The sequence below is a fragment of the Rhinatrema bivittatum genome, chromosome 6, assembly GCF_901001135.1.
Source record: "Rhinatrema bivittatum chromosome 6, aRhiBiv1.1, whole genome shotgun sequence".
In the NCBI taxonomy this organism is placed as follows: domain Eukaryota; kingdom Metazoa; phylum Chordata; class Amphibia; order Gymnophiona; family Rhinatrematidae; genus Rhinatrema; species Rhinatrema bivittatum.
The window spans coordinates 246,319,668-246,346,771 of NC_042620.1; the positions used below are offsets into that span (position 1 = coordinate 246,319,668).

The 27,104-nt window shown below is 46.3% G+C and overlaps 1 protein-coding gene across 4 annotated transcripts in view; it reads left to right on the top strand.

Moving 5' to 3' along the window:
- Nucleotides 1-27,104, top strand: part of LOC115094058 (sodium- and chloride-dependent neutral and basic amino acid transporter B(0+)-like) — a 271,756-nt gene that overhangs the window by 180,407 nt on the left and 64,245 nt on the right. For 2 of the 4 annotated variants that reach the window (XM_029606716.1, XM_029606717.1), the window contains exons 11-12: nucleotides 16,147-16,272; nucleotides 17,132-17,250. In XM_029606716.1, the coding sequence (XP_029462576.1) occupies nucleotides 16,147-16,272; nucleotides 17,132-17,250 (245 nt within the window). The remainder of the gene's footprint in view (nucleotides 1-16,146; nucleotides 16,273-17,131; nucleotides 17,251-27,104) is intronic. The other 2 variants (XM_029606718.1, XM_029606719.1) reach the window with 2 other exon arrangements.

The following is a 27,104-nucleotide window of genomic DNA, read 5'->3' on the forward strand; positions in this document are numbered from 1 at the left end:
GTGAGGCAGGCTGCAGCTAGTACCAGTCTTCTACATCTGCGGCAAGGTCAATGGACTCTTAATGATTACACTATCGACTTTCGGACTCTTGCCACAGAACTGTCTTGGCAAGAGGATTGCCTTCGAACCATTTATTTGGATGGTCTTTCATCCCAACTAAAAGATGAACTCGCAACCCACTAGTTACCTTCTTCTTTAGAGGATCTTATCATTCTGGCAGGCTGTATTGACCACCACCACCAGGAGCGTCACTGTGAAGTTCGGACACCCTGACGACTTGCTGCGGAGCGTTCTTGTTCTCCACATGCAGCAGGGTCTGCGACCAGCGGAGTCCCGCCATCTACCAAGACGGAAGAACCCATGCAGCTGGGTTGAGGGCACCTTACTCCGGAGGAACGCCTTAGACAGAGGCATTTGGGTATGTGCCTGTACTGCGGGGCTTCTGGCCACTGCCTCCTGTCTTGTCCTGTCCGACCAGGAAACTTCCAGGCCTAAGTTCAGTGGGGGTCCTGAACTTGGGCGCTACTACTCCAGCCCCTCAACTGTCTCTGCCAGTCACCCTGACTTGGGACTCTAGCTCTTTTCCAGCAGGTGGGAGCTTTATTCTAAAGGACTTGGTACACCTCCTAGGCATCTCCACTTGTACCATTGAGACACCGTCACACATCGCCTCTATCCATAGTGAACTGCTACACAGAAGGATTCCCAAGTGGCGGCACCCTTCTGTCTTCTCACTGGAGCCCTACACGAAGAGGAGGATGAACTATTTGTGTTAGAGAAGTCCATCCATCCATTGGTTTTGGGATTACCCTGGCTCCAGCACCACTCTCCCCAGTTTGATTGGGGAACCTTACAGCTCTTCGAGTGGAGCCCAGCCTGTCGTCAATAGCGTCTCAAGAAGGTGGTACCTTCTCCTGTGATTCCCCGTGTGGTGACTGCTTCCGGTATTCCGCCTCTATATGTGAACTTCAAAGACGTCTTTTCGAAGCAGAAGGCAGATATTGTTACGGACGGAACAGTGGACCCTTGGACCGGCCTGACGGAGTGGGAAGAATGAAGAAGAGAACTCCGCTGTGATGAAGAAGGCCGTAAGGCAGAACCAAGATGGACGTAGACCCGAAGTCTTCACCCTGGAAGCCTGAGATCCCCCCGGGAGGAGCCCGTGAGGACCCGAGCCGCTGGGACTTAGGTGACAACAGTGGGTAGACGAGATGGCAAACCAAGGTCGAGGTGGGTGGCAGACACGGAGAGTCGGAAGCAAGCCAAGAGGAATCCGGAACCAGGAACCATGAACCGGAGCAGAAGCAGGATCGAGAGCCACGAGGAACCCGGAGCTGGAACTGAGCAGAGGCAGGTACAGGAAAGGAAGATCCGGAGCTGAAACAGAAGCGGGACCTGGGACTGGAACAGAAGATCCGGAGCTGGAACTGAAGCGGGACCGGGAATTGGAACAGAAGATCCGAAGCTGGAACTGAAGCGGGACCTGGAACTGGAACAGAAGATCTGAAGCTGGAACTGAAGCGGGACCGGGAACTGGAACAGAAGATCCGAAGCTGGAACTGAAGCGGGACCGGGAACTGGAACAGAAGATCCGAAGCTGGAACTGAAACTGGACCAGGAACAGGAACCAACAGAAGATCCAAGCAAAGATGAAAGCAGGAATCAGGAACTCAGCAACTAATACCCAAGGCAGGGAACCTCGTTGCAAGGCAACATGGTTAGTTAGATGCCAGGATTAAATCCCTGCCAGCGTCTGACGCCTAGGAGGAGAGGGGCCTGGTTCCGAGGCTTGGCGGCTTCTCCCTCATGGAGGCGCCGCCGCGGGAAGGCCTGAGTAGGCCCAGCGAGTAGCGGACCCTGTCGCTGGCAGCCCGGAAGAGAAGGTAAGGGCCCGGTCGCGAGACCTGCGACCAGAACCGCAACAATACCCCCCTCTTGCGCCCCCTCTAGAAGGACCAGGTTTACCGGGGTGATCCAGATGGAATTGATGAAGCAGGGATTTGTACAAGATGTGATGGGCTGGCTCCCAAGTGCTCTCTTCAGGACCACATCCCTCCCAGGCCAGCAGGTATTCCCATCGCCAATGGTGAAAACGAACATCAAGAACATCACGAACCTGATAGGTTGGATCGTCCTGAACAGGCGGGTCAATGGAGTCTGGAAGTCTGTGATGGTTCCTGGAGAGAATGAGAGGTTTAAGCAAGGAGACGTGAAACACATTGTGGATGCACATGGAAGAAGGAAGACGTAGTCGGTAAGACACCAAGCCCACTCTTTCCGCAACACGAAACGGTCTACAGTACTTTGGGGCCAATCTGCGAGATGGGACCTGAAGATGTATATTTTTGGTGCTGAACCAGACTTGATCACCGGGGAGGAAGACCGGTGCAGGTTGTCGGTGTCGGTCTGCCCACTTCTTAGCAATGCCTGCCGCTTTGGTGAGCTACCTTGTATAGAGACCCAGAGACTGTGCAACTATTGAGCAGAGAGTAGAACAGCTGCAGAAGGACTAGGTTTGGGCAAAGGTAACGGTGGCTTGAGTTGCTTGCCAAATACTGTTGGAAAAGGTGATTCTCGAGTAACTGAATGAGTATGGTTATTAAAGGCGAACTCGGCCCAGGGCAGTAGCTTTACCCAGTTATCTTGTCTTTCATTGGCAAATGTGCGGAGAAACGTCTTCAGAGAGTGATTGGTGCGTTCAGTTTGCCCATTACTTTGGGGATGGAAGGCTGTAGGTAAATTAAGTTGTACATCAAACTTTTTACATAATGCCCTCCAGTAGCGGGCCGTGAACTGGGGTCCTCGATCAGAAACTATATCTTGAGGAAGACCATGAATTCGAAAGACATGTTGTGCAAAGAGCTGGGCCAGTTCTGGTGCAGACAGTAACTTGGGAAGCAGGACAAAGTGGACCATTTTGGAGAAATGGTCCATGGCTACCCAGATGACTGTGTTCCCCTCCGAAACAGGCAGGTCTACCACAAAATCCGTGGCATTGTGAGTCCAGGGTTCCACAGATATGGGTAAAGGTTGCAGCAGGCCACAAGGTTTTCCAGTTCAAGGCTTTTGCTTAGCGCAGGTGGGGCATGAACTGACATAAGCGCGAACATCTTGCCTTATGTTGGGCACCAGTAATAGCGATTTAGCAGATCAAGCGTTCTCTCGCAGCCAGTATGGCCGCCTGTAAGAGAGTCGTGGGCCCAAATCAGAACTCTCCTTCTAGAGCGTCGTGGAACAACAGTCCTCCCTAGAGGACTTACAATCGTACTGGATAAATTGATTCTTGCTGGGTCTAAAATATACTGGGGAAGTTCCCCCTCCTCCTCCAGCTCCGAGGTATGAGTTAATGTGTCTGCCCGAACGTTTTTGGATGCGGGCCGGTAGCGAAGCACAAAGTTAAAGCGGTTGAAGAAAAGGGACCAACGAGCTTGCCTGGGGTTTAAGCGTTGTGCCTGAAATAGGAAGTCCAAATTTTTGTGGTCCATGTAGACTGTGACAGGATGTGCAGCCCCCTCCAGCCAATGTCTCCATTCTTCAAAAGCCAACTTGATTGCCAAAAGTTCCTTATCTCCAATACTGTAGTTACATTCGGCTGCAGAGAATTTTTTGGAGAAGTACGAGCATGGTAATAGTTTTCACGAACTGGTGTTTTGGATGAGTACGGTGGGATGCGTCCACCTCCACTATAAAAGGCCAAAGTGGATCTGGGTGGCCCTGTTACCAAACGGGGGCGCTGCGGAGCGATCCCCGTCTGGGTTTTAGTGTGTCCTTGGGCCCCTGGCACGACCCCGCACCAAGGGTAGGTGAGCGTGGACCCGGCCCCCAGCCGGACCTGCATGCCTCGGGAACCAACATGTGGAATGTTGGAGTTGAACGGTCCTCCGATCGTTCCCGGCCCTTTCGGACCTGCCGCTGGGATGGCACAAGGCAGCAGGCCGGACACGGGACGTGGGCAGACGAAGGTCCAAAGCAGGAGACGAAGACTGGGGAACCATAGACGTAGAAAGACGCTGAAGCAGGATACCATGGATGTAGACGGACACTGAAGCAGGATACCATGGACATGGACGCTGACACAAACAGGAAGGATGACGATGGCACTGTCCCTCAGGGCGCCCTACACAGCCAGCACGGCTGGTCTGGTCGTGAACCACCCTGTCCCACAACCTCGGGAGCGGAAGCAGCGCAGGAAAGGCAATGCTGCAATACGCAGTCTCGGGAATGTACTGCACTCTTGTCAGTCAAGGTAGGTTGCTGCACTCCTGGCAGCCGGAAGCAGGTGCTGCACTCCTGGCAGCCGAAAGCAGAGTTAAAAACATCAAGGGCAGAACAAACACTATGGAATGTCAAGGAACATCAGGGCATGCAAGACAAGGACACGAAGCTGGAGGAGAGGCCAGACGGAGCGCTGGAAGCAAGGACAACCAGAGTCTTGTAACTCCATGCAAGGCAAAATATGAATGCAGAAGCAAGGTTTTTATAGTCCAGAAACAGGCAACTCCCTGGGAGGAGTCTAGATGGTCCGCCCCTCGCTGGCCCTATAACTGTGGAGAGGAGCAGTGGGCTCGCCCCTAGGAGAAGGGCGTGGCCGGAACCAGGAAGTCCAAACACACACAGGCAGCCTCAGGCAGGCCCCTGGAACAACGAGGCCTCCCAGGCCCTGGAGCCCATCCTGGACACTTGCTCAAGCGAGGTCCTGGCTTCAGAGCGGCCTCCAAAGAAAAGGTAAGATGCCTCCTGAGGGGCAACCACAGGAGGGATCGTAACAGGCATAGGCAAGTATCTAGTAAACAGGCCTTTTTAAGGTCTTCAAATGCTTGACAAGCCGCTTCCGGCCATTCCACAGCATCAGCCCCCTTTCTAGTGAGGCCAATGAGTGGAGCCACCCTGAGGGAATAGTGAGGAATGAAGTGTCTATAAAAATTTGCAAATCCGATAAAACGCTGCAGGGCTTTTAACCCTCTTGGGCGAGGCCAATCTTTAATAGCTGCCACTTTCTCGGGGTCCATCTGGAACCCAGTTGCCGATACTATATATCCCAGGAATGGAAGAGACTCCTGTTCAAACATGCACTTTTCAAGCTTTGCATACAAGTGATTGTCTCTGAGAATTTGCAATACTTGTCTTACGTGCTGTTGTTGCGATTCCAGGTCCCGGGAATAAATTAGCACATCGTCCAAGTATACAATGACTGAAGAATGTAGTAAGTCATGAAGTACTTCGTTCATAAAATGTTGGAAGACTGCCGGGGCGTTGCATAATCCAAACGGCATCACTAGGTACTCATAATGCCCTTTCCTGGTGTTAAAGGCAGTCTTCCACTCGTCACCAGGACGAATCCGAGCCAAGTTGTAAGCACCCCGCAGATCCAGCTTGGTGAAGATCCTGGCTCCTTGTAACGTGTTTAGGAGTTCAGGAATTAGCGGGAGAGGGTAGCAGTCTCGCTTGGTAATGGTGTTAAGGCCTCTATAGTCGATGCACGGCCTTAGAGAACCATCATTTTTCCTTACAAAGAAAAAACCCGCCCCTGCAGGTGACTTGGAGGGTCTGATGAATCCTCTAGCGAGGTTCTCGGCAATGTACTCAGACATGGCTCGTGTCTCTGGCAGGGATAAAGGATACACCCTCCCTCGAGGTGGCGTGGTCCCGGGTAACAGTTCTATCGCACAGTCAAAGGGACGATGTTGTGGCAGAATCTCCGCTTTCTTCTTGGAAAATACATCTGCAAAGTCCGTGTAGGATGCAGGAGGTGAAACGGAAGTGTGCAGCAGGGAGATGCATGGTACACACAGAACTTTGAGACAATTGGTGAAACAAAAGGAGCTCCATTCCGCAATCTGTAAAGTGTCCCAATGGATGACTGGAGAGTGTTGCTGTAACCATGATAATCCCAGTACTATGGGGTGGACTGCTTTTTCCAAGATCAGAAAGGAAATCTCTTCAGAGTGCAAGACTCCGGTATGGAGAGTGAGAGGAACCGCGGAGGCAGAGATACTTCCTGGAAGGAGTGTTCCACAGATAGAAGTGATCCGTAAAGGAGTTTCACGTGGAAGAATGGGAATTCGAAGATGTTGTACCAGATCAGACAAAATAAAATTCCCACCTGCCCCAGAGTCAATGAAGGCGAGATTCTCAAAAGATCTACCAGGGTAATCCAAGGTAATAGGAACAGTACATTGAGGAGCTGAGTTGACGCAGCCTAGGGAGAGCTCCCCGGTACATCCTAGGCTTTGGCGTTTTCCGGACGCTCTTTACATTGGGCTAAAAAGTGGCCCTTGTTGCCACAATAGAGACACAAGCCCAAGGTTTGGCGATGTCGCCTCTCTTCTGCAGTCAATGGAGTGCGTCCCAACTGCATGGGCTCCTCCGCTGACCCTTCAGAGCGTGCTGCTCCTTGGCTTGACACAGATGTCATGGGTCTAGACGAATCGGACGCCCTTCCTTTGCCCTCTGCTGTAATCGGCGGTCAATTCGTCCAGCCAAGTCGATTATCCCATTGATATCGTCAGGGATATCCCGGGCTGCCAACTCGTCCTTGATACGTGCCGACAGGCCCTCCAGAAAGACTCCTCACAGACTATTCTCTCGCCACCCTACTTCTAGGGCGAGAGTATGGAATTCAATTGCGTAATCTGCCAAGGAGCGGGATCCTTGTCGTAACTGTAATAACTCCGATGTTGCTGTGGACAAGCGTGCGGGTTCATCGAAGGCTTGTTTGAAGCTGGTTACGAACTGTTGCAAATTGTTTAGTAAGGGGTCATTTCATTCCCACATGGATGAGGCCCAAGTCAGCGCTTTCCCATCTAGCAGAGACAGGATGTATGCCACTTTCACGGAGTCAGTAGGGAACTGGTTGGGTAAGAGAGAAAACCTAATGTAACATTGGTTCAAGAACCTTCGGCAAACTTTAGCCTCCACAGAGTAGCGAGAAGGTGCAGGTAGCTGAGTTGGCGTGCTCACATTCACCACAGAAGCAGGAGGCGGCACCAGGGGAGGTTCTGAAGGCGTGGCATCCAAACGGTTTGCCAAGTGTTCGGTGGCAGCAAGTACGTCCAGGCAGTGTTGCTGCTACTGCAAGCGCTGAGCCATTCCAGGAATGGCCTGAAGACCAGATATGTCCGCCGGGTCCATGGCCTTACAAACTGTTATGGACGGAACGGTGGACCCTTGGACCGGCCTGACGGAGTGGGATGAATGAAGAAGAGAACTCCGTTGTGATGAAGTAGGCCGGAAGGCGGAGCCAAGATGGACATAGAGCCGAAGTCTTCACCCTGAAAGCCCGAGATCCCCCCAGGAGGAGCCCGTGAGGACCCGAGCCGCTGGGACTTAGTGGGTAGACGAGATGGCAAACCAAGGTCAAGGCGGGCGGCAGACACGGAGAGTCGAAAGCAAGCTGGAGTCAGGAACCAGGGAAGCAAGCCAAGAGGAATCCGGAACCAGGAACTGTGAACCGGAGCAGAAGCGGGTTCGAGAGCCACGGGGAACCCGGAGCTGGAAGTGAGCAGAGGCAGGTACAGGAAAGGAAGATACGGAGCTGAAACTGAAGCGGGACCTGGGACTGAAACAGAAGATCCGAAGCTGGAACTGAAGCAGGACCGGGAACTGGAACAGAAGATCCGAAGCTGGAACTGAAGCGGGACCGGGAACAGGAACCAACAGAAGATCCAAGCAGAGATGAAAGCAGGAATCAGGAACACAGCAACTAATACCAAAGGCAGGGAACCTCGTTGCAAGGCAACATCAGATGCCAGCAGGGCTTAAATCCCTGCTGGCATCTGATGTCACTTCTGGGGGTGGCCCGCGGTCTGGCGGGAAGGTGCCTCCTTGCGCACGTGCACCTAGGAGGGGAGGGGAATGGTTCCGAGGCTCGGCGGCATCTCCCTCGTGGAAACACCGCCGCGGGAAGGCCTGAGTAGGCCCAGCGAGTAGCGGACCCCATCGCCGGCAGGCCAGAAGAGAAAGTAAGGGCCCAGTCGCGAGACTTGCGACCGGGACCGCAACAGATATCCTCCCACCTCTGTGTAAGTTTGACTGCCCTATTGAGTTGATGCCTGGTACCACACCTCCTAGGGGTAGGACCTACCCGCTATCTGTACCAGAAACCAAAGCAATGACTGAATACATTCAAGAGAACCTGGCTAAGGGTTTCATCCGCCAGTCCACCTCACCGGCAGGCACGGGCTTTTTCTTTGCCATAAAGAAGGATGGGTCTTTGAGACCATGTATAGATTACTGCGGCCTTAATGCTATAACCCAAAAGGATAGATACCCGTTGCGTTAATCTCGGAACTGTTCGATCGCCTCCAGGGCGCTACCATTTTCACCAAACTGGATCTGCGTGGCGCCTATAATCTGGTTCACATACACCCGGAGGATGTTTGGAAAATGGCATTTAACACTAGAAACGGGCATTATGAATATCTTGTCAAGCCTTTCAGACTTTGTAATGCTCCTGCGGTATTTCAACGAACAATTAATGAAATTCTTCGTGACCTCCTGTATACGAAGGTCGTAGCATATCTAGATGACATCCTTATCTTCTCAAAAGATCTGGCCACTCATCAAGCCAATGTTCGCACTGTACTTCAGTGCCTATGGGAAAATCATTTGTTCGCTAAGTTGGACAGATGTCTTTTTGAAAGATCCAGCTTGCCTTTCCTAGGCTACATCATTTTCCAGTGAGGTTTTACTATGGACCCTAGCAAATTAAAGGGTATTCGTGACTGGCCCCGACCAGTGAGTCTTTTGGCGCTTCAAAAGTTCCTTGGATTTACCAATTATTATCGTCACTTCATAGCGAACTACTCCCTGTTGGCAGCACCCCTCACAGCTATAACTCGGAAAGGCAGCGACATTAAGAACTGGTCCTCTGAAGCTCTAGCTGCCTTCCAAGACCTCAAGAACACCTTCCTTTTTGGTCCCTGTTTGTGCCATCCAGATCTGAATCGCCCCTTCGTTGTAGAGGTGGACTCCTCAACTATAGGGGCTGGGGCGGTTCTGAGCCAGTACTCGACCCGAGGAGTTCTCCATCCATGCTCGTTCTACTCCCATAAGTTCTCACATGCCGAACAAAATTATAGCATAGGGGACAGGGAGTTATTAACGATCAAGTTCGCCCTCGAAGAGTGGTGCCCCTGGTTGGAAGGTGCTCAGTTAAGTTCACCGTCTTTATGGATCATAAGAACCTCAAGCACCTCAGACATGCCCAGCGTCTCAATGCTCGCCAGGCCAGCTGGGCATTATTCTTCTCTCGCTCCAATTTCGAGCTCCATTACCGTCCATTGGAGAAGAACCTCTGAGTGGACACTCTCTCTTGTTCCTTCAACCTAGAAGATGTTCAAGATGAGCCGAGTCACATTATAGACCCTGCCTGTATCTGCCTGTCAGCCACCATTTCGGTTCCAGCCGGGAAGACAGTCATACCTCGCCAGCTCCGAGAAAGGGTCCTACATTGGGCACACAACTCCAAGCTAGCCAGCCATCCAGCATGCGCCCGAACACTATGTCTACTCCAGCGCTACTATTGGTGGCCCACTATGGTATCTGATACTCATGCCTATGTAGACTCATGTCCAACCTGTGCCCAGCAGAAACCACCAGTAGGTTGACCTTGGGGTCTCCTCCAGCCATTGCCTGCACCAGAAGAGCCGTGGACTCACTTATCTACAGACTTTGTGGAGGACCTCCCTCCATCCAAGGGGAATACGGTCATCTGGGTCATCGTAGACCAATTTTTCAAAATGGATCACTTTGTCCCTTTGTCTGCCTTACCATTGGCCCCAGAACTAGCATGTCTCTTCTTTCAGCATATCTTTCGCCTTTATGGTCTGCCCACAAATATTGTTTCAGACAGGGGTCCCCAGTTCATTGCCCATTACTGGCGCTGTCTATGTAAGAAGTTTGGAATTACCATTAATTTGACTACAGCTTACCACTCTCAAGCCAATGGCCAGGCCGAGCACACAAACTGCTCACTTAAGAACTTCCTACGCACCTACACGAATGACCAGCAGGACAACTGGGCGGAATTGTTACCCTGGGCAGAATTTTCCCACAACTCCCACATTGCAGCAGCCACTGGAGTTTCTCCTTTCTCCATTGTGTACAACAGACAGCCTCAGCTACCATTGCCAATTCCACTGTTGGTGCCCTTGCCGGCAGCTCAGGCTACTGCAGATGCTTTCTAAGATGCTTTGGACCCAGACGAATCAACGCCTTCACCAGAATGCGGCACATGCTAAGAAATCTGCTGATGCCCACTGGCTCCTGAGTTCCAGCCAGGCCAAAAGGTCTGGCTAAACACTCGTTTCATTCGACTTAAACTTCCTTCACAGAGGTTTGCACCCAGGTTTATTGGCCCATTCACTGTTATCTGGCGTATTGGGCCAGTTACTTACAAGCTCAGGTTACCACCGGCATTAGGAATAAACAATTCCTTTCACGTGTCTTTACTGAAACCGGTGGTACTCTCATGGCCTTCTCGTAAGGCTCCTGAACCTTCCCAGCTTTCCACGGAAACCGATACCATGTATCGTGTATAAGAAGTCCTAGACTGCCGAAGAAGAGGCTGCCGTTGGGAGTATTTTCTCTCTTGGGAAGGTTAAGGCCCCGAGGAGAACTCCTGGGAGCCTGCAAGCAACATCTTGGACAAAGGACTGCTACTCCGCTTCCATCATGCCCATTCGGGCAAACCCAAGCCTCCAAGAGGGGGGATGTAAAGGAGGGTACTGTTACGTGTCTGGGCCTACTCACCCTTGCAGCTCTGCTCTTGGACCCGGACCATCTTCGCTCGCGGCAGTTGGCAGCCGCCTATGCCTCGAGCACCTACTGCCTATTCGGCTGTTCCTGCCTCCTCCTCAGACCTCCGCAGCTGCCGGCGGGTCTCCCTGCATCTGCAGCGGGAAATTAGCCCGCTGCCCCGAATGATGACATCATCGGGTCCTGATATTTAGTTCCTTGCCTTGGCAACAGGTCTCCATGTTTGTTCATGTGCTAGTTGCCCATCGTTCTTGATTCCTGATCCTGACTTCGTTCTTGATTCCTGATCCTGACTTCGTTCCTGGTTCCTGATGCTGACTCCATTCCTGGTTCCTGCTCCTGACCCATACCCTGGTCCCTTCCTTGTCTCGTTGGATTGATTCTCTGGCTTAGACCCTTGCTACGTTGGACTACGCTCTGGACTGATTCCTTGGCTTGACCCTTGCTCTGCTCTGACTCAGAACCTTGTCTTGCTCAGCCACCTGCCCTGACACCAGCTTGCCTTGACTCGCCTTGATCACTACCTGGATTTGGTCTTTAGGCTTTGGCCTCTTCTACCTGGGCACTCCCTGTCTCTGCCCTGTTCCAGTTGGCTCCCGGGTCTCTGGATCCCTGCCTCATCCAGACCTATGTCAGCCCTGTGATACCTCTGCTGGTTCCCAGCAACCCTTGCACCTCATCTACTGGGAGTCATCACATGGAGGCACACCTAAGACTAGCCGGCCCCGGCACCTAAGGGCTCAACCTGCAGGGAACAAGGGCTGGTGTTGGCAAAGCTCCAGTTGTCCTCTGTCTCCTAGTCAGCTCCTGACTGTGGGGACTTGTGGGGTTTGCCCTACATGTAGCATTAACACCACCTCAGGCCAAGGGTCCACCACCAGCACAACAATTCCTCAAAGCTATGACTAGCCACATTGGCTCTCTTTAGGCAGCACAGCTGGCATTGAGTTTTAAGAGAAACATGTGAAGTTAAGCTAGTAGCAGGTAAGTGGGAATCTTCTTGCCAGTTTAGTGTGGGAGTTCTGAGGAGATTTCAGGGGATTGGAGGGGGCTCCTGGTCACAAGCCCAAAATGCATGTTTTCTACAGAATGGGGAAGGGGAAGGGCTCGAGACCTGGAGATATTTGCTTTGAAAAATTGGCTTGGGGTGGAGAGGTGGGAACCCAAACATTTTTTAAAATAGTCTCTCAAACAAAAGAAGTCCTTGGAAATGTGCAGTCCATCATGTACATGTTTCCTATCTTGTTTATTTAAAGTGACTGAGTTATGAATAGGGACCTTTGTTTTCAGTTTTTTATTTTTCCTAGGAATTTCAATGTTATAGCAAAAATAATAAGTAGAAAAATTACTTAGTTATAACACAGTCATTTTTCCACTGATTTTCAATTGTTATAATATTGAAATTCCCTGAAAAACTAAAATAAAAACCAAAAATAAAGGCACCTAGTTATGAATGAATATGAAAATGCATTAATGGATAGTACCTAAAGATGAAATCTTGATGATTGGAAATTGTGAGCAGTAACACAATTCTTGTAGAAATACAGAATAAATTAAGTGGGAAAGTTCAGTACTATAGTGATGTTCAAGCCATGAGTCAAATGACAAGAATAGCTAAAGAATGAAAAGCAAAGTGACAAAACATTTTTCAGATATATCGGTGAAAGGAGGAAGATCAGAGGTGGAATTGTAAAACTGAAAATTGACGAGGGGAAATGTGTGGATAGTGATGAGGAAAAAGCAGAAATATTAAACAATTACTTCAGTTCAGTGTTTACTAAAGAAAACTTTGGCGGAGGACCACATCTGGTTGTAAAGAGTACAGATGGGTATGAATAGATGCTACCCAATTTACAGAAGTGTGTGTGGGTGGAACTGGCAAAACTGAAAGTGGACGAGGCCATGGGGCCAGATAAGATACATCCCAGGATACTAAGGGAACTCAGAGTTGTTCTGATGAGTTCACTGAAGGACCTGTTCAGTAGATCCTTGAAGACAGGAGTTGTGCCACAAGATTGGAAAAGAGCAATTATGGTCCCTCTTCATAAAAGTGGTAGTAGAAAGCAAGATGGAAACTAAAGGCCAGTTAGCCTTACTTTGGTGTTGGGAAAATGAATGGAAACTCTGCTGGAGGAAAGATAGTGAACTATCTACAATCCAGTGGGTTACAAGATCCAAGGCAGCATAGTTTTACAAGAGGAAATAAATCTGATTGATTTTTATGGTTAGGTTATAAGAGACCAAGGACAGGCACTTGTGTAAGGGATACCCTCCGCTACCCTCCCCCCTCCCCCCCCCTCCCCCACCTTCCAACCCCCCTCCAACCCCCTTACAATCCCTCATTCCTACCCCCTACCTCGGAATACCTTGTTACCCTAAAAAGCCAACTCTTATCAGTTCTTACCAGTTTTGACACGTTACTCCCCATGCTTAAGCTGTATCCAAGTTTTTCTCTCCCCCTGTTCAATGTAAGACAACTTTGTCACTGTTTTTATGGTTGTAATGTAAACCGGAGTGATAATTAACTCTGTTATTTGAACTTCGGTATAGAAAAGTTATAAATAAATAAATAAATAAATACATACATAAATAAATAAATAAATAAATAAATGCTCTGATCTCTTACTAATAAATGTACCCTTTTTGACAAGCACTAAGAGGCCCGAAGTATTTTAGACCATCCCTAAAAGTTTCCTTTTTCTAAGGCTGGGATTGGTCATCTCTGCGCTATATATTGGGGTTGAGCATGAACAGTAAGGGAGAGGAGTAACAACTGTGATAGAGAAGGGCTGATGAGTTGGTGCAGCCTTTTTCATAGTAGATCCCCAGCCTATGCCATTGAGGAGTTTGGATGCTGAGTTTTGAATAGAAGTTGAGGTTTTGGGACCCATGTCCTTATTCAAGAGGGAAGCCCACTACCTGAGGGGATCTGAGAAGAAGGTTCTGAAGAAGGGCTTGGAGAAGGTAAGAGAAATGAAGATAAGTCTGTAGAGATATTTTTGTACTTTGGGAGATTTTTGGACTTTGCCAATCAAGGTCCCCCAGAGTTTTTATTACTATCAGAGATACTGAGTCCTGGCCTTTTGCCAGGAGCCCACTTTCAGTCATCCAGGATTGTGGGCATTTAAATGGTCCCATCCCAATAGAGATACTGGCTCAGAGATCATCAAGTTGAGAACAGGCACTGTGAATTTTTTGTTTTTTTGTATGAATATTCATGGACTTTGTCTTTCTGAATTGGACTGTAAAGTTCATTTTTGTAGCAATAAACTTTAATTTTGAACATTTTGCACATCTAAGAAAGAACCCACCAGCTGAGTCAATGGACCATGAGTACACCCATGGGAGAGAGTAAGGGAGATCTGAGAGACTTAGTTGATTTTTCCCTGCACACCTTGGGCCCAGGAGATTAAGCCTTCCCCCCACCCCCACCCCTATTGAGAAAATCCACACCCTGGGGTTGAAAGGACTGGTGCTAGAGAAACTGAAACTTAGCCCCAGGACTTGAGTATGTCCCCTACACCATTTCGACCCTAACACAAAAGTGGGGGGGGTTACACTTGGATTTAAGCAACGCTTTTGATACAGTTCCACATTGAAGGCTCATAAATAAAATGAGCAACCTCAGAGGGGTATCCAAGGGTAGTGGAATGGATTAGAAATTGTTTGACAGATAAAGTGGTGAATGAACTCATACTCGGGAGAGAAGAACCATCATTGGAGTGACTCGGGAATCAGATTTGTGGTGGGTTTTGGTTAATATCTTTGTGAGTGATAGTGTAGAGAGGTTAAAAATGAAAGATTGTCTTTTTGCACATGACATTAAGATCTCAACACAGCAGAATACACTCCAGGAAGAGTAGATAAAATGAGAAATAATCTAAGAAAGATTGATTAGTGGTCAAAGGTTTTCCAATTATGATTCAATGTAAAGATTTGCAGAATCATACTTTTGGGGAGCAAAAATCCAAAGGAACTGTATGTGATGGGTAGCAAGAGATTGATGTGCTTGGACTGAGAGAGAGACCTTGGGGAGATATGTTTGATGATCTGACGTTAGCAAAGCAATGAGACAAGATAGTGACTAGGGCTGGAGGGATCCTGGGCTGCATAGAAAGAGGCCATAATCAGCAAGAAAAAAGAGATGATAATGTCCCTGTACAGGTCATTGATGAGGACTCACCTAGAATACTGTGTTCAGTTCTGGAGGCCATATCTTAAAAAGGATAGAAAGAGGACAGAGATGGTCCAGAGAAAGGCAATCAAAATGAACAGGTCTGCACCAAAAGGCATATATCAGATGAGACTTGAGGACCTAAATATGTTTACCGTAGACGAGAGGTGAAACAATGGCTATGATGCAGACTTTTAAATACCTAAAAGATATTAATACACAAGAATCAAATCTTTTCTGATGGGGAATGATATGAAGCTCCATGGGGATAGAATCAGGAACAATATCAGGAAATATTTTTTCACAGAAAGGCTAGTGAATGCCTAAAATTCTGTAATCGTTCTTGTCTTCACCTGTAAAAGGTGATGAAGACAAGAACGATTACAGAATTCAAAATGGTGTGAGATAAATACAGAGGATCCCTAGATGATGGAAATGAAGAACTGAGGTAAACTGTGATAACTTTGGAGTGGCAGTTACTACCCCAAATATCTGCTGGACAGACTGGATGAATCATTTTGATCTTTTTATTCCATCATTTACCATGTTATCTTTTTACTAAATAAGTATTTTTGTCATTTCTACTATTTTAAAAAAGCTAAGGGGCCAATTTTCAAAGGAACTAGCCTCCTAACCTTTGAAGTTAGGCTCCTAAATGGCCTTTTCGAAAATTTCCTAGGGCTGAGTTCCTAAATTTAAGCTCAAAGCTTCATTAGGATCCTAAACTTAGGTTCCTAAATTTTAGAGACCTAAATTTATGTGAATTTTCAGTTGAATATTTAGGTCTCGAAGGCCTAAATTCATTATTCTGCGAAGAAAAAAAGGGCAGGGGGAAGAAAGTGTGCAGCCGGCTGCATCGCAGCGGTGCATTTTCGCCCACCTTGGTTGCAGTCACGCCACACTCTATCGCCCCCATAGTGCCAATAGAAAAGGTAGTATTAAATCTGGCACTACTGCCGGTGATAATGTCCAAAATATTATTGCCTGTAGCGGTACCGCAACCTCATTACCCTTAACTCCGCCCAATCCCCTCCCTAACTCCACCCCTTTCCCTCATTTTAATTTTACCATCACGATTCGGTAGTTAGCATGTACATTAGGGCGTCATCGCTATTTGATGAATGACCTTGTATGTTTGGCTGAAAATAGTAACCTAAATTAGATGCTGACCTTCTTTTGAATATCAGTCTTTAAATTGTTATTTGTTTACTTAGGGTTTGGTTTGGCATTTATGGCCTATCCCGAAGCCTTAAACCAATTACCATATCCTCCTTTTTGGTCCATTTTGTTCTTCTTCATGCTTGTGACCTTAGGTATGGATTCGCAGTTTACACTGATAGGTGAGTAGCATTTTCTTGTTCTTCAGTAAAGTTATTATCTACCAGAAAGTGAATTATATATCCAGAAAGATCTACCTTATAAATGGGCTCTGACCGACGGTCCACAAATGCGCAGTAGAGAGCAGCTCTACTGCGCATGCGCGGGTGAGCATATCAGTCAGAGAGGAGCGTGCCTGAAAACAAAATGGCGCTGGGAGGCGCAGTAGCGGCGCGGCGAGGAGCAGCGAGGGAGGGAGGGAGGGACACCCCCCCCCCCCCGGAGATCTTCCATCTGCGGGTTGTGGATGAGCTGAAAGGGGAGGGGACTGAGAGAGGGGGAGTGACTGAGGGGAGGGGGGAGGGAGGAAAGAGTGAGGTGAGGGGAGGGCGGGAGGGGAGAAGAGGAGAGGAGGAGGGGAGGAGAGAGTGAGGTGAGGGGAGGAGAGGGGGAGGGGAGGAGAGGGGGAGGGGAGGGGGGAGGGAGGGAATCTAGAGGGGGGAGGTGAGAGGGAGGGAGGGAGAATAGAGGTGGGAGGGAGAATGAGTGGGAAGGAAATGGACCGAAACATTTTTTTTAAATGTAGCCCATGTTACGGGCTTAACGGCTAGTATTGTATAATTTACCTTGGTGCTAAGACATGGAGAGTAGAAGAGCCTGGGAATTGGATTAAATATGAGAATTTGCATGCTCATTTAGCTAGGATGGGAAGACAACAAAAGATGACTTGGCTAAAGAGTAATATCTTACATATATTCCCAATTTTATAGCTGACAGCTGTGATATATCCTTAGCAGTGTAGGTCAGAATAACTTTGCTGATTGTATGGGCCACTTGGTCTTTTTCAGTATTACTATGTATAAACATACTGTTTTTTTGCAGAAACAATTACAACAGCTATACAAGATGCCTATCCAAAAATAATGAGAAAACTGAGAATCCCTATCACCATTGGTTGCTGCATAGTCTTATATCTTCTTGGTCTCCTCTGTGTTACTCAGGTACTTTAGCTATTCACTAACAGTTATACTACTATGGTGTAATATGAAAGAGTGTACAGATATTTTCCAAAGTAATGGTCAACTCCCATGTTAGCTATATGTGATTTAGGATAGCAGAAGGCACTTTCTCATTTTGTTCTTCCTAGTAGGAATTTGCAAAGAAAAACATTTTCATTCCAATTCATTAATTCATTTTGTTTGTCTCCATAATTCATTTTGTGTGTTTCAAAAGAAAATGCGTCATTTGTTAGTGTCATTTTTTTCATTTATTTTCCATTCAAGTCTATAGGGGAAGCAATGCAGTTTATTTTAGCCTTCAAAACTAAGTTTTTCTATTCAAGTTTAGTGAAATCTGCAGGTAAATAGCAGCAGAGGGAAGAGCAATTCATGGCACAAAGGGGCATCCATTATGTACGCATGCATTTCGAACACTCGCACAATTTATCGTCTTTACCCCGGATGTAGTACTCAAATTAAACAAATGAAAAGCGCGTGAAAAAGGCGCGTGTAGTTCAAAAGAGAGCGTCCATAGTGCCACACATTTTATTGCATTGGACATCCAATATAGCATCGCATGTGTAATCTGTGGATGCGTATATCTGTCAAAGACTTCTATCTGTAATACAGTTGACAGTAATACAGTAAAATTTCATTAAAAAAGCAATATTTTGAAATCGACTTTGCTCTCCCAATGTGACATCAGCATATGCGTCATAATCCTATCCACAGGGTATATAAATCGCTGCTGCAAGGCAAACTTTCCTTTTGTGCTCAGTTCAGATTGGACTTGTACTTGCTACAGACTGATGTGAACTGGTACTTTGAATTTGTGCGGTTTCGCTATTGCAGGCAATCGACTTAACTTGCTTCAGTTTCTTCATTTCCTCAAGGTAAGAGGTGGTTTCTTTCTGCTTTTATTTGTATGTGTGCAGATTTTTTCATTTGTTTTTTTTATATGATATTTTAGCTTTTGTTGGCTGTACCTTTTGTTGGCTGTAGCAATTGGTTCTGGAGGAGCAATTGGGCATCCTTAAAAGAGTTACTGATGCTCAATTCTTGGACGTCGGTTGGTAGAAGGCGTCCACAATCAGGTTTTTTTTTTATCAATATCCCAGTTCTGGATGTCGATTATTGGTTTAATGGTTTAATGGTTTATTAAGTTTTATATACCGATACATCGGACAGGCCTTCACATCGGTTTACACAAGATAAAACAGAATCAGAAATACAATATTCATAAAACAGTATCAGCTAAAACACTATATAAAGTAAAAGAATAAAATTAGCTGTTAAGAAAAGATAAAACTCATAAAAGATAAATAAATAAAATAGAGTAAAAAATAAAAGGGTAGCTCATCAAGATGGTTTACAAATAAAGCATACTTATGCTGTGTTGCTTATTTCTGACATTGCTGATTGATCGATTCATACTCTGCAAATGCGCATTTAAACAGCCAGGTCTTTAGTTCAGCTTTAAATGCCGGACGAGTTTCCTTAGTCTTCTTTGAATGGATGTCCCAGTTCAGCTGCTTTCCTCGGGCCTCCGAGTGCCAAAGTTCCTTCCCTGCGTTGAGCATCCTTGTACTCAGACCTGTTAAGGCCCCCCTTAATCGCTTTAGCGACACCCTAGTCTTGGATGTCAATTATACAGGCCCAGGCTTTGTGTGTTGGTACAAAGCCCATTAAAGCTCCACAGGAGTTTAAGAATTGGTCATCTGTAAACAGGCCTTTTTTAACGGACGTCCAATTCATGTATGCTGACAAAGGAGTTGGATTTGGGCACCCATCAAAGGGCTGCTTTTTCCCTCTTCCAGGGGAGCCCTTGTAATTCCAATGATTGCCTGTTTTCATATCTGTCCATGCTCTCTGGGAGGCCTGTGCCTTTGTTCTTCTTAAACTTGCCTGTTTTTCTATCTGTCTATGCTCTCTGAGAGGCCTGTATCTTTGTTCTTCTTATGCTTGCCTGTTATCCTATCGATCCATGCTGTCTGGGAGGCCTATGTCTTTGTTCTTCTTATGCTTGCCAGGGGGAAAGTGGCACCAAGAGTGGCATGAAGAACCCATGCACCATGACAGGGAAAAGTAGCCCAAACAGAAGCATCAACAACACCCCAAAGCACTGTGAGAGGAGCAAAGCAACATCAAGAGTGGCAAAAAATAACTCAGACTGCAAAAGAAGGGCATGAAGGCTCCAGTATACCAAAAGAGGTGCAAAGCAGCACTAACAATGGCATGAACAGCTCAAGGCATCATGATAGGGGGAACAAAGCAGTAAATGCAGCAGAAAATACCCCAAAGCATTGATAAGAGGATCAAATCAGCACAAACTGTGGCATGAAAACCACAAAGAGGGGCAAAGCAGCCACTCACAGTAGCAAGAACACCCAGGGCTCCAAATGAGGGGCAAAGGGCATCTATAAAGTTGGTATGACCCTAGGCAATAAAAGAGGAGCAAATGGTACCAAAAGCAGTGGCATAAAAACTCCAAGGCACCATGAGAAGAATGTAAGGACATTCTGGCTGTGACACCTATCAACCTATTTATCACTAAGATTGAGTCAGTTGATCTGACTGAGTAGGTAGGTGAGTGGGTGTGGGTGACCCCCTTCTCCCTTACCACTCCATGTGAGTGTCTCCAGAATTGATGTATGTGGTCAAAGAGGATGACCTTCTCCAACAGAAAAATTACTTTCTTCTGTCAAGGTTATAGGAATAGCTGTGCTTCCCTGCTAGAATCCCCAAATCATCATAAGAGGAAAAAATCATCATAAACAGAGACCTGAAATCAGGGGAAACTCTATAGAAGGTCCATAGAGGTCCTGATCTATAAATCAGACCTCAGACTCATGTATGTATAGGATAAAAGACTAATTGTAGCTTGGTGAACTTGCGATTTCTGGACAGAAAGAAGGCATGAGGAAATCTTTCCAGGAGATCTGTAATGGACCTGTTGTAGTTTCCCTGTGGCATCATTTGGGAAAGGGGAAGGGGCAGAGATCAGGATTAGAGACTGACTTCCCTTTTGATGTGCCTGTACTATAGTTAAAACACCCCGACACATCAAGACAGTCCAGCATCTATTCCTCTGCCAACAGATGAGTGAAGAAAATGTGTCATACAGAAGACTGCATCCTAATGTCACATGGGAGCCCAAGTCCTTCAGACACAGGCTCAAACCTTGGATGGTGTTAGGCTAGTAGCAGACTATGGATAACTCAGCAATGGTCACAGTTGGACGGTATGATTAAATTTGTCAGGAAACACTGTTTCGTAACTTCAGTGCTATTTGATGTTCTCAACAATGATGTATCCTGGTTGCATGGTGTTTTTGTGAATATTAAAATGTTCATTTATACCTATTATGGCTAACAGCATTAAAGATATGTCCCTCAATGTTAGAGGGATTTTGTCCCCGATTAAGAGGGAGAGAATCCTGTAATTGATGTGCAAATCCTGTTATTGCAGGAGACACACGTGTCCAAAGCTGAGCATGAGAAGCTGAAAGGAAGATGGGTTGGAAATATTTACTATTCTTCCTGTAATTCGAAGAGACAAGAGATTTGCATACGGATTGACAAATCTCTCCCCTTGCAGGTTAGACAATCCTTCGTTGATACAGAGGGCTGCTATGTTATTGTTACGCTTGGCCGGCCGAAGGCTTGTCGCACATACAGCCGCTCTGTTGAGGTTGAGGTTACCAACTTTGACAGCTGAAAGTCAGGAGACATTGGCTGCTCCTATTATGATAACTGAGATACAAATAGCCATTACATTTATTTATTTATTTATTTATTTATTTATTTATTTAAGGTTTTTATATACTGGCATTCATGATACAATCACATCATGCTGGTTTACAGTTAAACAGGGGGGTGCATGATAACTAAAAACTTGAACTCATGTGATGAAAGAATGCAGTTACAATGAACAGGGATGATCAAACTAGGAGAAGAGAGAAATCTAAGAGGAATGATTAACATCAGAGAGAATTATTTACAGTGACCTGAAATGGCTGCATTGTAGATGTTGATGGGGTGAGATTTAGGTAAAGTCCGGAAATGCTTGATTGAACAGCCAAGTCTTAAGTCTTTTTTGGAAGGTTGGGAGGCAGGGCTCCTGTCGGAGATCAGGAGGAATAGAATTCCATAAAGGTGGTCCAGCTGTTGAGAGGGCCTGTTCTCTTAAAGTTATATGTCAAGTGGTTTTGGTATGAGGTACCTGAAGAGATCTTCTGTGTGCTTCTCTGGTGGGTCTTGAGGAGTTATGCTGGCTGAGCGGGAATTATAGGTCAAGTGAAGCATGGTTATGAATGGTTTTATATATAATGGTGATGGACTTGTATATGATTCTGAAGTGAATTGGCAGCCAGTGCAGGTTTTTTAGGATTGGGGTTATGTGGTCTCTTCTCCTAGTGTTTGTCAGTATTCTTGCTGCTGTGTTTTGGACCATCTGTAGCGGTTTTGTGTAAGAGGATGGGAGACCTAGTAAGATAGAATTACAGTAATCTGTCTTTGAGAAAATAATTGCTTGTAGAATGGTTCTGAAATCATGAGAGTGGAAGAGAGGTTTTATCCTTTTCAGCACTTGGAGTTTATAGAAACAGTCCTTGGTTGTTCGGTTTATAAATGATTTCAAGTTCATCCGGTTGTCAATTATCACTCCTAAGTCTCTCACTTGGGTGGAGGGTGGGTTGGCTGGAGGAGTTGAGGTGGTGTTACTATTATCTGGTGAAATGAGCAGGAGTTCGGTCTTGGAAGCATTTATTATAAGGTTTAGACTGGCGAGGAGGCGGTTGATTTCTTGGAGGCAGTTTTCCCAATGATCAAGAGTTTTCAAGTAGGATTCTTTAATGGGGATCAGGATCTGAACGTCATCCACGTAACGAAAGTGTTTAAGTTTAAGTTTGGTTAGGAGCTGGCATAGAGGAAGAAGATAGATGTTGAAGAGCGTAGGGGATAAGGAGGAACCCTGTGGGACTCCTACGGATGAGTCCTAGCGGGGTGATTCTTTGTTGTGCATTCTAACCTTGTAGCCTCTGTTGCTGAGGAAAGTTTTAAACCAAGTGAGTGCGGTACCTGTTATACCAATGGTCAACAGCTGGTTTATGAGGATGGAATGGTTAACAGTGTTGAAGGCTGCCGAGAGGTCCAGTAGAATCAATAAGAAAGATTGTCCTTTGTCGAGGCCCATAATGAGGTAGTCCGTCAGCGATATGAGGAGGGATTCTGTGCTTAATGATTTGCGGAACCCGTATTAGGAAGGGAATAAGAGTTTGTTGTCGTCAATGTAATCCGATAGTTGAGTGTCGACTAATTTTTCCATGATCTTTGCTATGAAGGGCAGGTTGGCAATCTGGCGGAAGTTATTTGGGTCTTTGGGATCCAAATTTGGTTTTTTTTAGGAGTGGATTGAGGGAAGCCAATTTGAGGTTGTCTGGATAGGATCCTTGAGATAGAGAACAGTTTATGATGTCTGCCAGCGTTTTGGAGATGGAGTCAGGAATTATCAGGAGTAGTTTGGTGGGGATATGGTCTAAGGGATGAGAGGAAGCTTTCATTCTCCTTAAAACTGCTTGGATCTCGGTGGCGGTAGTGGGTTCGAATGATTCAAGACAAATGTTTTTGTTGTGGAGCTGAAGTGAGCTTGAGTGATCGGGGGTGTTAGAGGGCAGCTGTGATAGGAGGCTGATGATTTTGTTTCTGTAGAACTGAGCTAATTCTTCAGCTTTAGATTGTGCTTGGTTGCTAGGAATCTCGGGCGTGTTGATTTGTGTTAGATTAGATACATAAGCAAAGAGGGCTTTAGCATCGAAGGCAAGGTCATGGATCTTATGCACGTAGAAGTCCCTTTTAGGGGGAGAATCAAAATGGCCGCGGTCAGAGAGGTTGCGCGTTGAGGAACTCTCTTTGTTTGGATTTCTTCAAAGATATGCCCCATACAAAGCGAAAGGGCAAGCTCCGGGTGGAAACCCCGACAACCCCGACTCAAACCCTTTCTCAAATGAATATAGAGAATTTTTTCGCGCCGACGGCAAATTCGACTCCGGAGGGGAGATCCGCTGCAGCATCGGCCGGGGAGCTCGGGCTGATGCCGCTGGACATAATGACATCCTTGAGCCCTGGGGCTCCCAAAACACCTTCACCTCCCCGAGCTGACCCGATGCAGGATCCGGGACTGGACACCCGACCAAAGATGCCGAGTGTTTCTCAGCCCCTCGGGAGGGAACCTTCAGAGGAGGAACGGCTCGCTAATGCAGTCGGGGGAGAAAGTTCACCGCAGCACACGGAACAGCTCTTGCTGGTATCGAGTGCCCTAGGGGCCCTAGGGGCCATCTTTAAAGATGGTGCCGGCCATCCAGTGCTCCTACCATGTGACAGGGGCCGGCCAATGGCACGGATACCCTGTCACATGGTAAGGGCAAAGGGGCATCGGTGCCATTTTATTTTAGCGCAGCTGATGCCTGGGAACGTGAAATCGCTCCCCGAGGCCCCCCTGAACCACCAGGTAATTTTAAAATGTTTTGGGGGGGTTGGGAGGGTGGGGGGTCAATTTAAAGGGTCGGGTGGGGTTTTATTAGCGGCGCGGGCCTCCCTAAAAAAAAAAAATTAGCGATGTGAATTGGAATCGGAAACGATTCCAATTCACATATCTTAACGATCAGATTCCCCCCCCCCCCCCCCAGCCAAACCTGATCGTTAAGACGATCTGGCACACGATTCACATCTCTAGTTAATAAAGGTTCTATTTGGCAAACATGTTGTTGAGTGTCTATCATGATCTTTGTTAAATTTCCAATAGCGGATTCCAAGGACGTGAACGTCCTCCATACAGTTTCTAGGGTCACATTTTGAAAATTTTTCTCAGTTGGAATGAAAGAAACAGCTCTTACCCCACTTTCATTCCGGCATTCCTTCCCCAAAACTGGGTTCGCCGAAAGTCCTTCCACCTCCTGATGTAAAGAAGCTGTCAGGTACAGTTCCCGGTCTCTCTTTGCACTTGAGTAAAGATGGTACATGGTAAGGGCAAAGGGGCATCGGCGCCATTTTTTTTTAGCACAGCTGATGCCTGGGAACGGGAAATCATTCCCCGAGGCCCCCCTGGACCACCAGGTAATTTTAAAAGGTTTTCGGGGGGTCGGGAGGGTGGGGGAGGCTAAGGGGGGTCGATTTAAAGGGTCGGGTGGGTTTTTTTTTTATCGGGCCATCGGCGCCATTTTAATTAGTGGCAGCCAAAATGGCGCCGATGGCCCGAGAGCGGGAGATCGCGCCGGGACCCCCCCCCCCCATTGGACCACCAGGTAATTTAACATTTTGGGGGGGTTTGGGAGGGTGGGGGAGGATAAGGAATTGGTTTTAAAGGGTCGGGGTGGGTTTAGGGGTTGTTTTGGTGTGCTGGTTTTCCCGCCCTCCCCCAAATAATTCCCGTGCCCTATTTAACAATTTAGGACAATAAAACGGGGGCATTTGTATTGTATCGTGCACTCTGACGATTTAGGACGATTTTAAAATTATCTGACAATAATTTTAATCGTTCAAAAACGATTCACATCCCTATTATTAACAACACATTCAAATAAGATACAAGAAGTGGAAAAGCAAGTAGTACAGATACAAACAACACAGAATACCCTAATACAAGGTGAATTGATTAATAACAGGAAAATCGAAAATCTGGAAAACGAACTGAGAGCAAGAAATTTAAGGATTTTAAATTTCCCACATATTGCTCTAATTTCACTATTAGAGCAATTTAAGAAGTATCTATTGGAAACTCTGATGATATCAAAAGAAGTAATACCAACTATTACAAAAATGTATTTCATTAAAACAGAGAGAAAGGAAGGACAATGTAATTGACCTCCTAACTTTGAAGCTGGAAATTTAACAGAATTTCTTGAACAGCCCTCGGAAGAACAGATAGAGTATTGTGAGACTTTATTAGTAAGTTTTTCATTAGTCTCTGAGAGAGACCTGATTTTGAAACCTTTTTTGAGAAACAGAGAAAAAAAGCATTTGGGGTATAAGTTATGGATGTTTCCAGACTTGATGAAAACAACGCAGCAGAGAAGAAAAATATTTTTGGCTATGTGTCAGGAGGCCAGGGATATAGGTGCGCAGATCACCATACGATACCCCTGTAAATGCATTCTTAGATTAAATAATGTGAGATATATCTTCTTCGATCCCTCACAGTTGAGAATATTCCTAGATACACATTCTTTAGGTAATCAAAGCTCTACCTGAAACTCGGTTTTGGGATTAAAATGTATAATTGCCATCCCTCTCTTGATTTCCTAAATATATTCTACAAATATAATCCCATTTTTTAATGATTCTCCCCTAATTTCCTTATAATGGGTTGGATTTAAGGTTGTAATATGTGCCTAAGTTTTTTGAATAAGTTATGGATATACCTGTGGAAAATTGCTGGGTTTTGTTGTTTCCTATGTTATTCCTAAAGACCCGTGTATTGATATGCATGTATTGCTATCAAAAATTGTTTGAAAATGCAATAAAAATAAAATAAAAAAAGAAGTCCCTTTTAGCTGTAAAGGTAGAGGTCTTGTACTGGTGTAGGGCAAGTTTGTAGGCGGAGAGTGCGCTGGCACAAGGGGCTTTGCACCATTTACTCTCTTTCTGTCTTAAACTTTGTTTTAGCTTTCTAAGTTCATTGGTGAACCACGGTTATCTTTTGGAAGAGTTTTTGTTGAATTTTTTTGTTGCTATTGGGCATAGTTTGTTGGCTATTGATTCTGTAATGTTGTTCCAGGAAAGGAGAGCAGAGTTGGGATTGGTGACGTCTATAAGAGGAAGTTGTGAGGCCAGATGTTTACTGAGGTCTTCAGAGGAGCAGGATCTTCTGTAAGTAAAAGAGGGTTGAGGTGCGTGGGTAGTGTTGGTTTCTATCAGCGTGAAAGTGGTTGAAATTAGTGTGTGATCTGACCAGGGGACCTTCTTGTAATTGAGGTATGATGTATGCTTGATGCCTGGGTTAACGAAGATAAGGTCCAGCATGTGACTGGCTTTGTGCGTAGGTTTGTTAACTATCTGCTTGAATCCCATAGCTGAGAGGGCAGTCAGAAAAGCTTCATAGCTGGTTGAGAGTGTGGGGTTGTCTACGTGCAGGTTGAAATCTACAAGGATTATTGCTGGAGCATCCAGGTTGATGTGAGTTGTGGTTATTTCAACAATAGGGGAAGCGTCTGTTTCCAGGAGGCCCAGAGGGGCGTAGACGAGTAGGATTTGAAGTTAGTCTGATGTGAAAAGGCCGACTTCTAGTTTAGGATCTGATTTAATTGGGTGTTGAGTGAATATGAGGCCTTTTTTAGTTGCTAGTAGGATGCCCCCTCCCCTTTTTTCTGACAGGGGAGAGAAAAGATGTCGTAGGACAGTGTTGGTAGTTGGTTTATTACTGCTGTATCAGTAGGTTTAAGCCATGTTTCGGTTATTGCGCAAATGTCCGGCTTAGTGTCAATGAGGTAATCATTGAGGATCAGTGATTCCTTGGTTAGGGATTGAGCATTAAATAGAGTTATTTTATTTTTTTATTTAGTTACTTTTATATACCGGTGTTCAATTTTACATATCACATCGGTTTACATTTAAACAAAATTTGCAGGAACTTATGCGTTACCTTTGTCAAATACATTAGTTAGGGAAAATAGAGTGAGGCCAAGGAGTTGGGTGATCGGTGCAATCAGGATGGGGGTGAGGGTTTTTAAGATGCGGTATTGGGCTTGCCTGGTTGATTTTCCTGTTGAGTATAGACAATATTGAAGAATCAGGATTGGGAAAACTGGATGCATTCTGGATTGTTGAGCCGGCAAGTGTGGTGGACTGGATGGGAGGTATGAA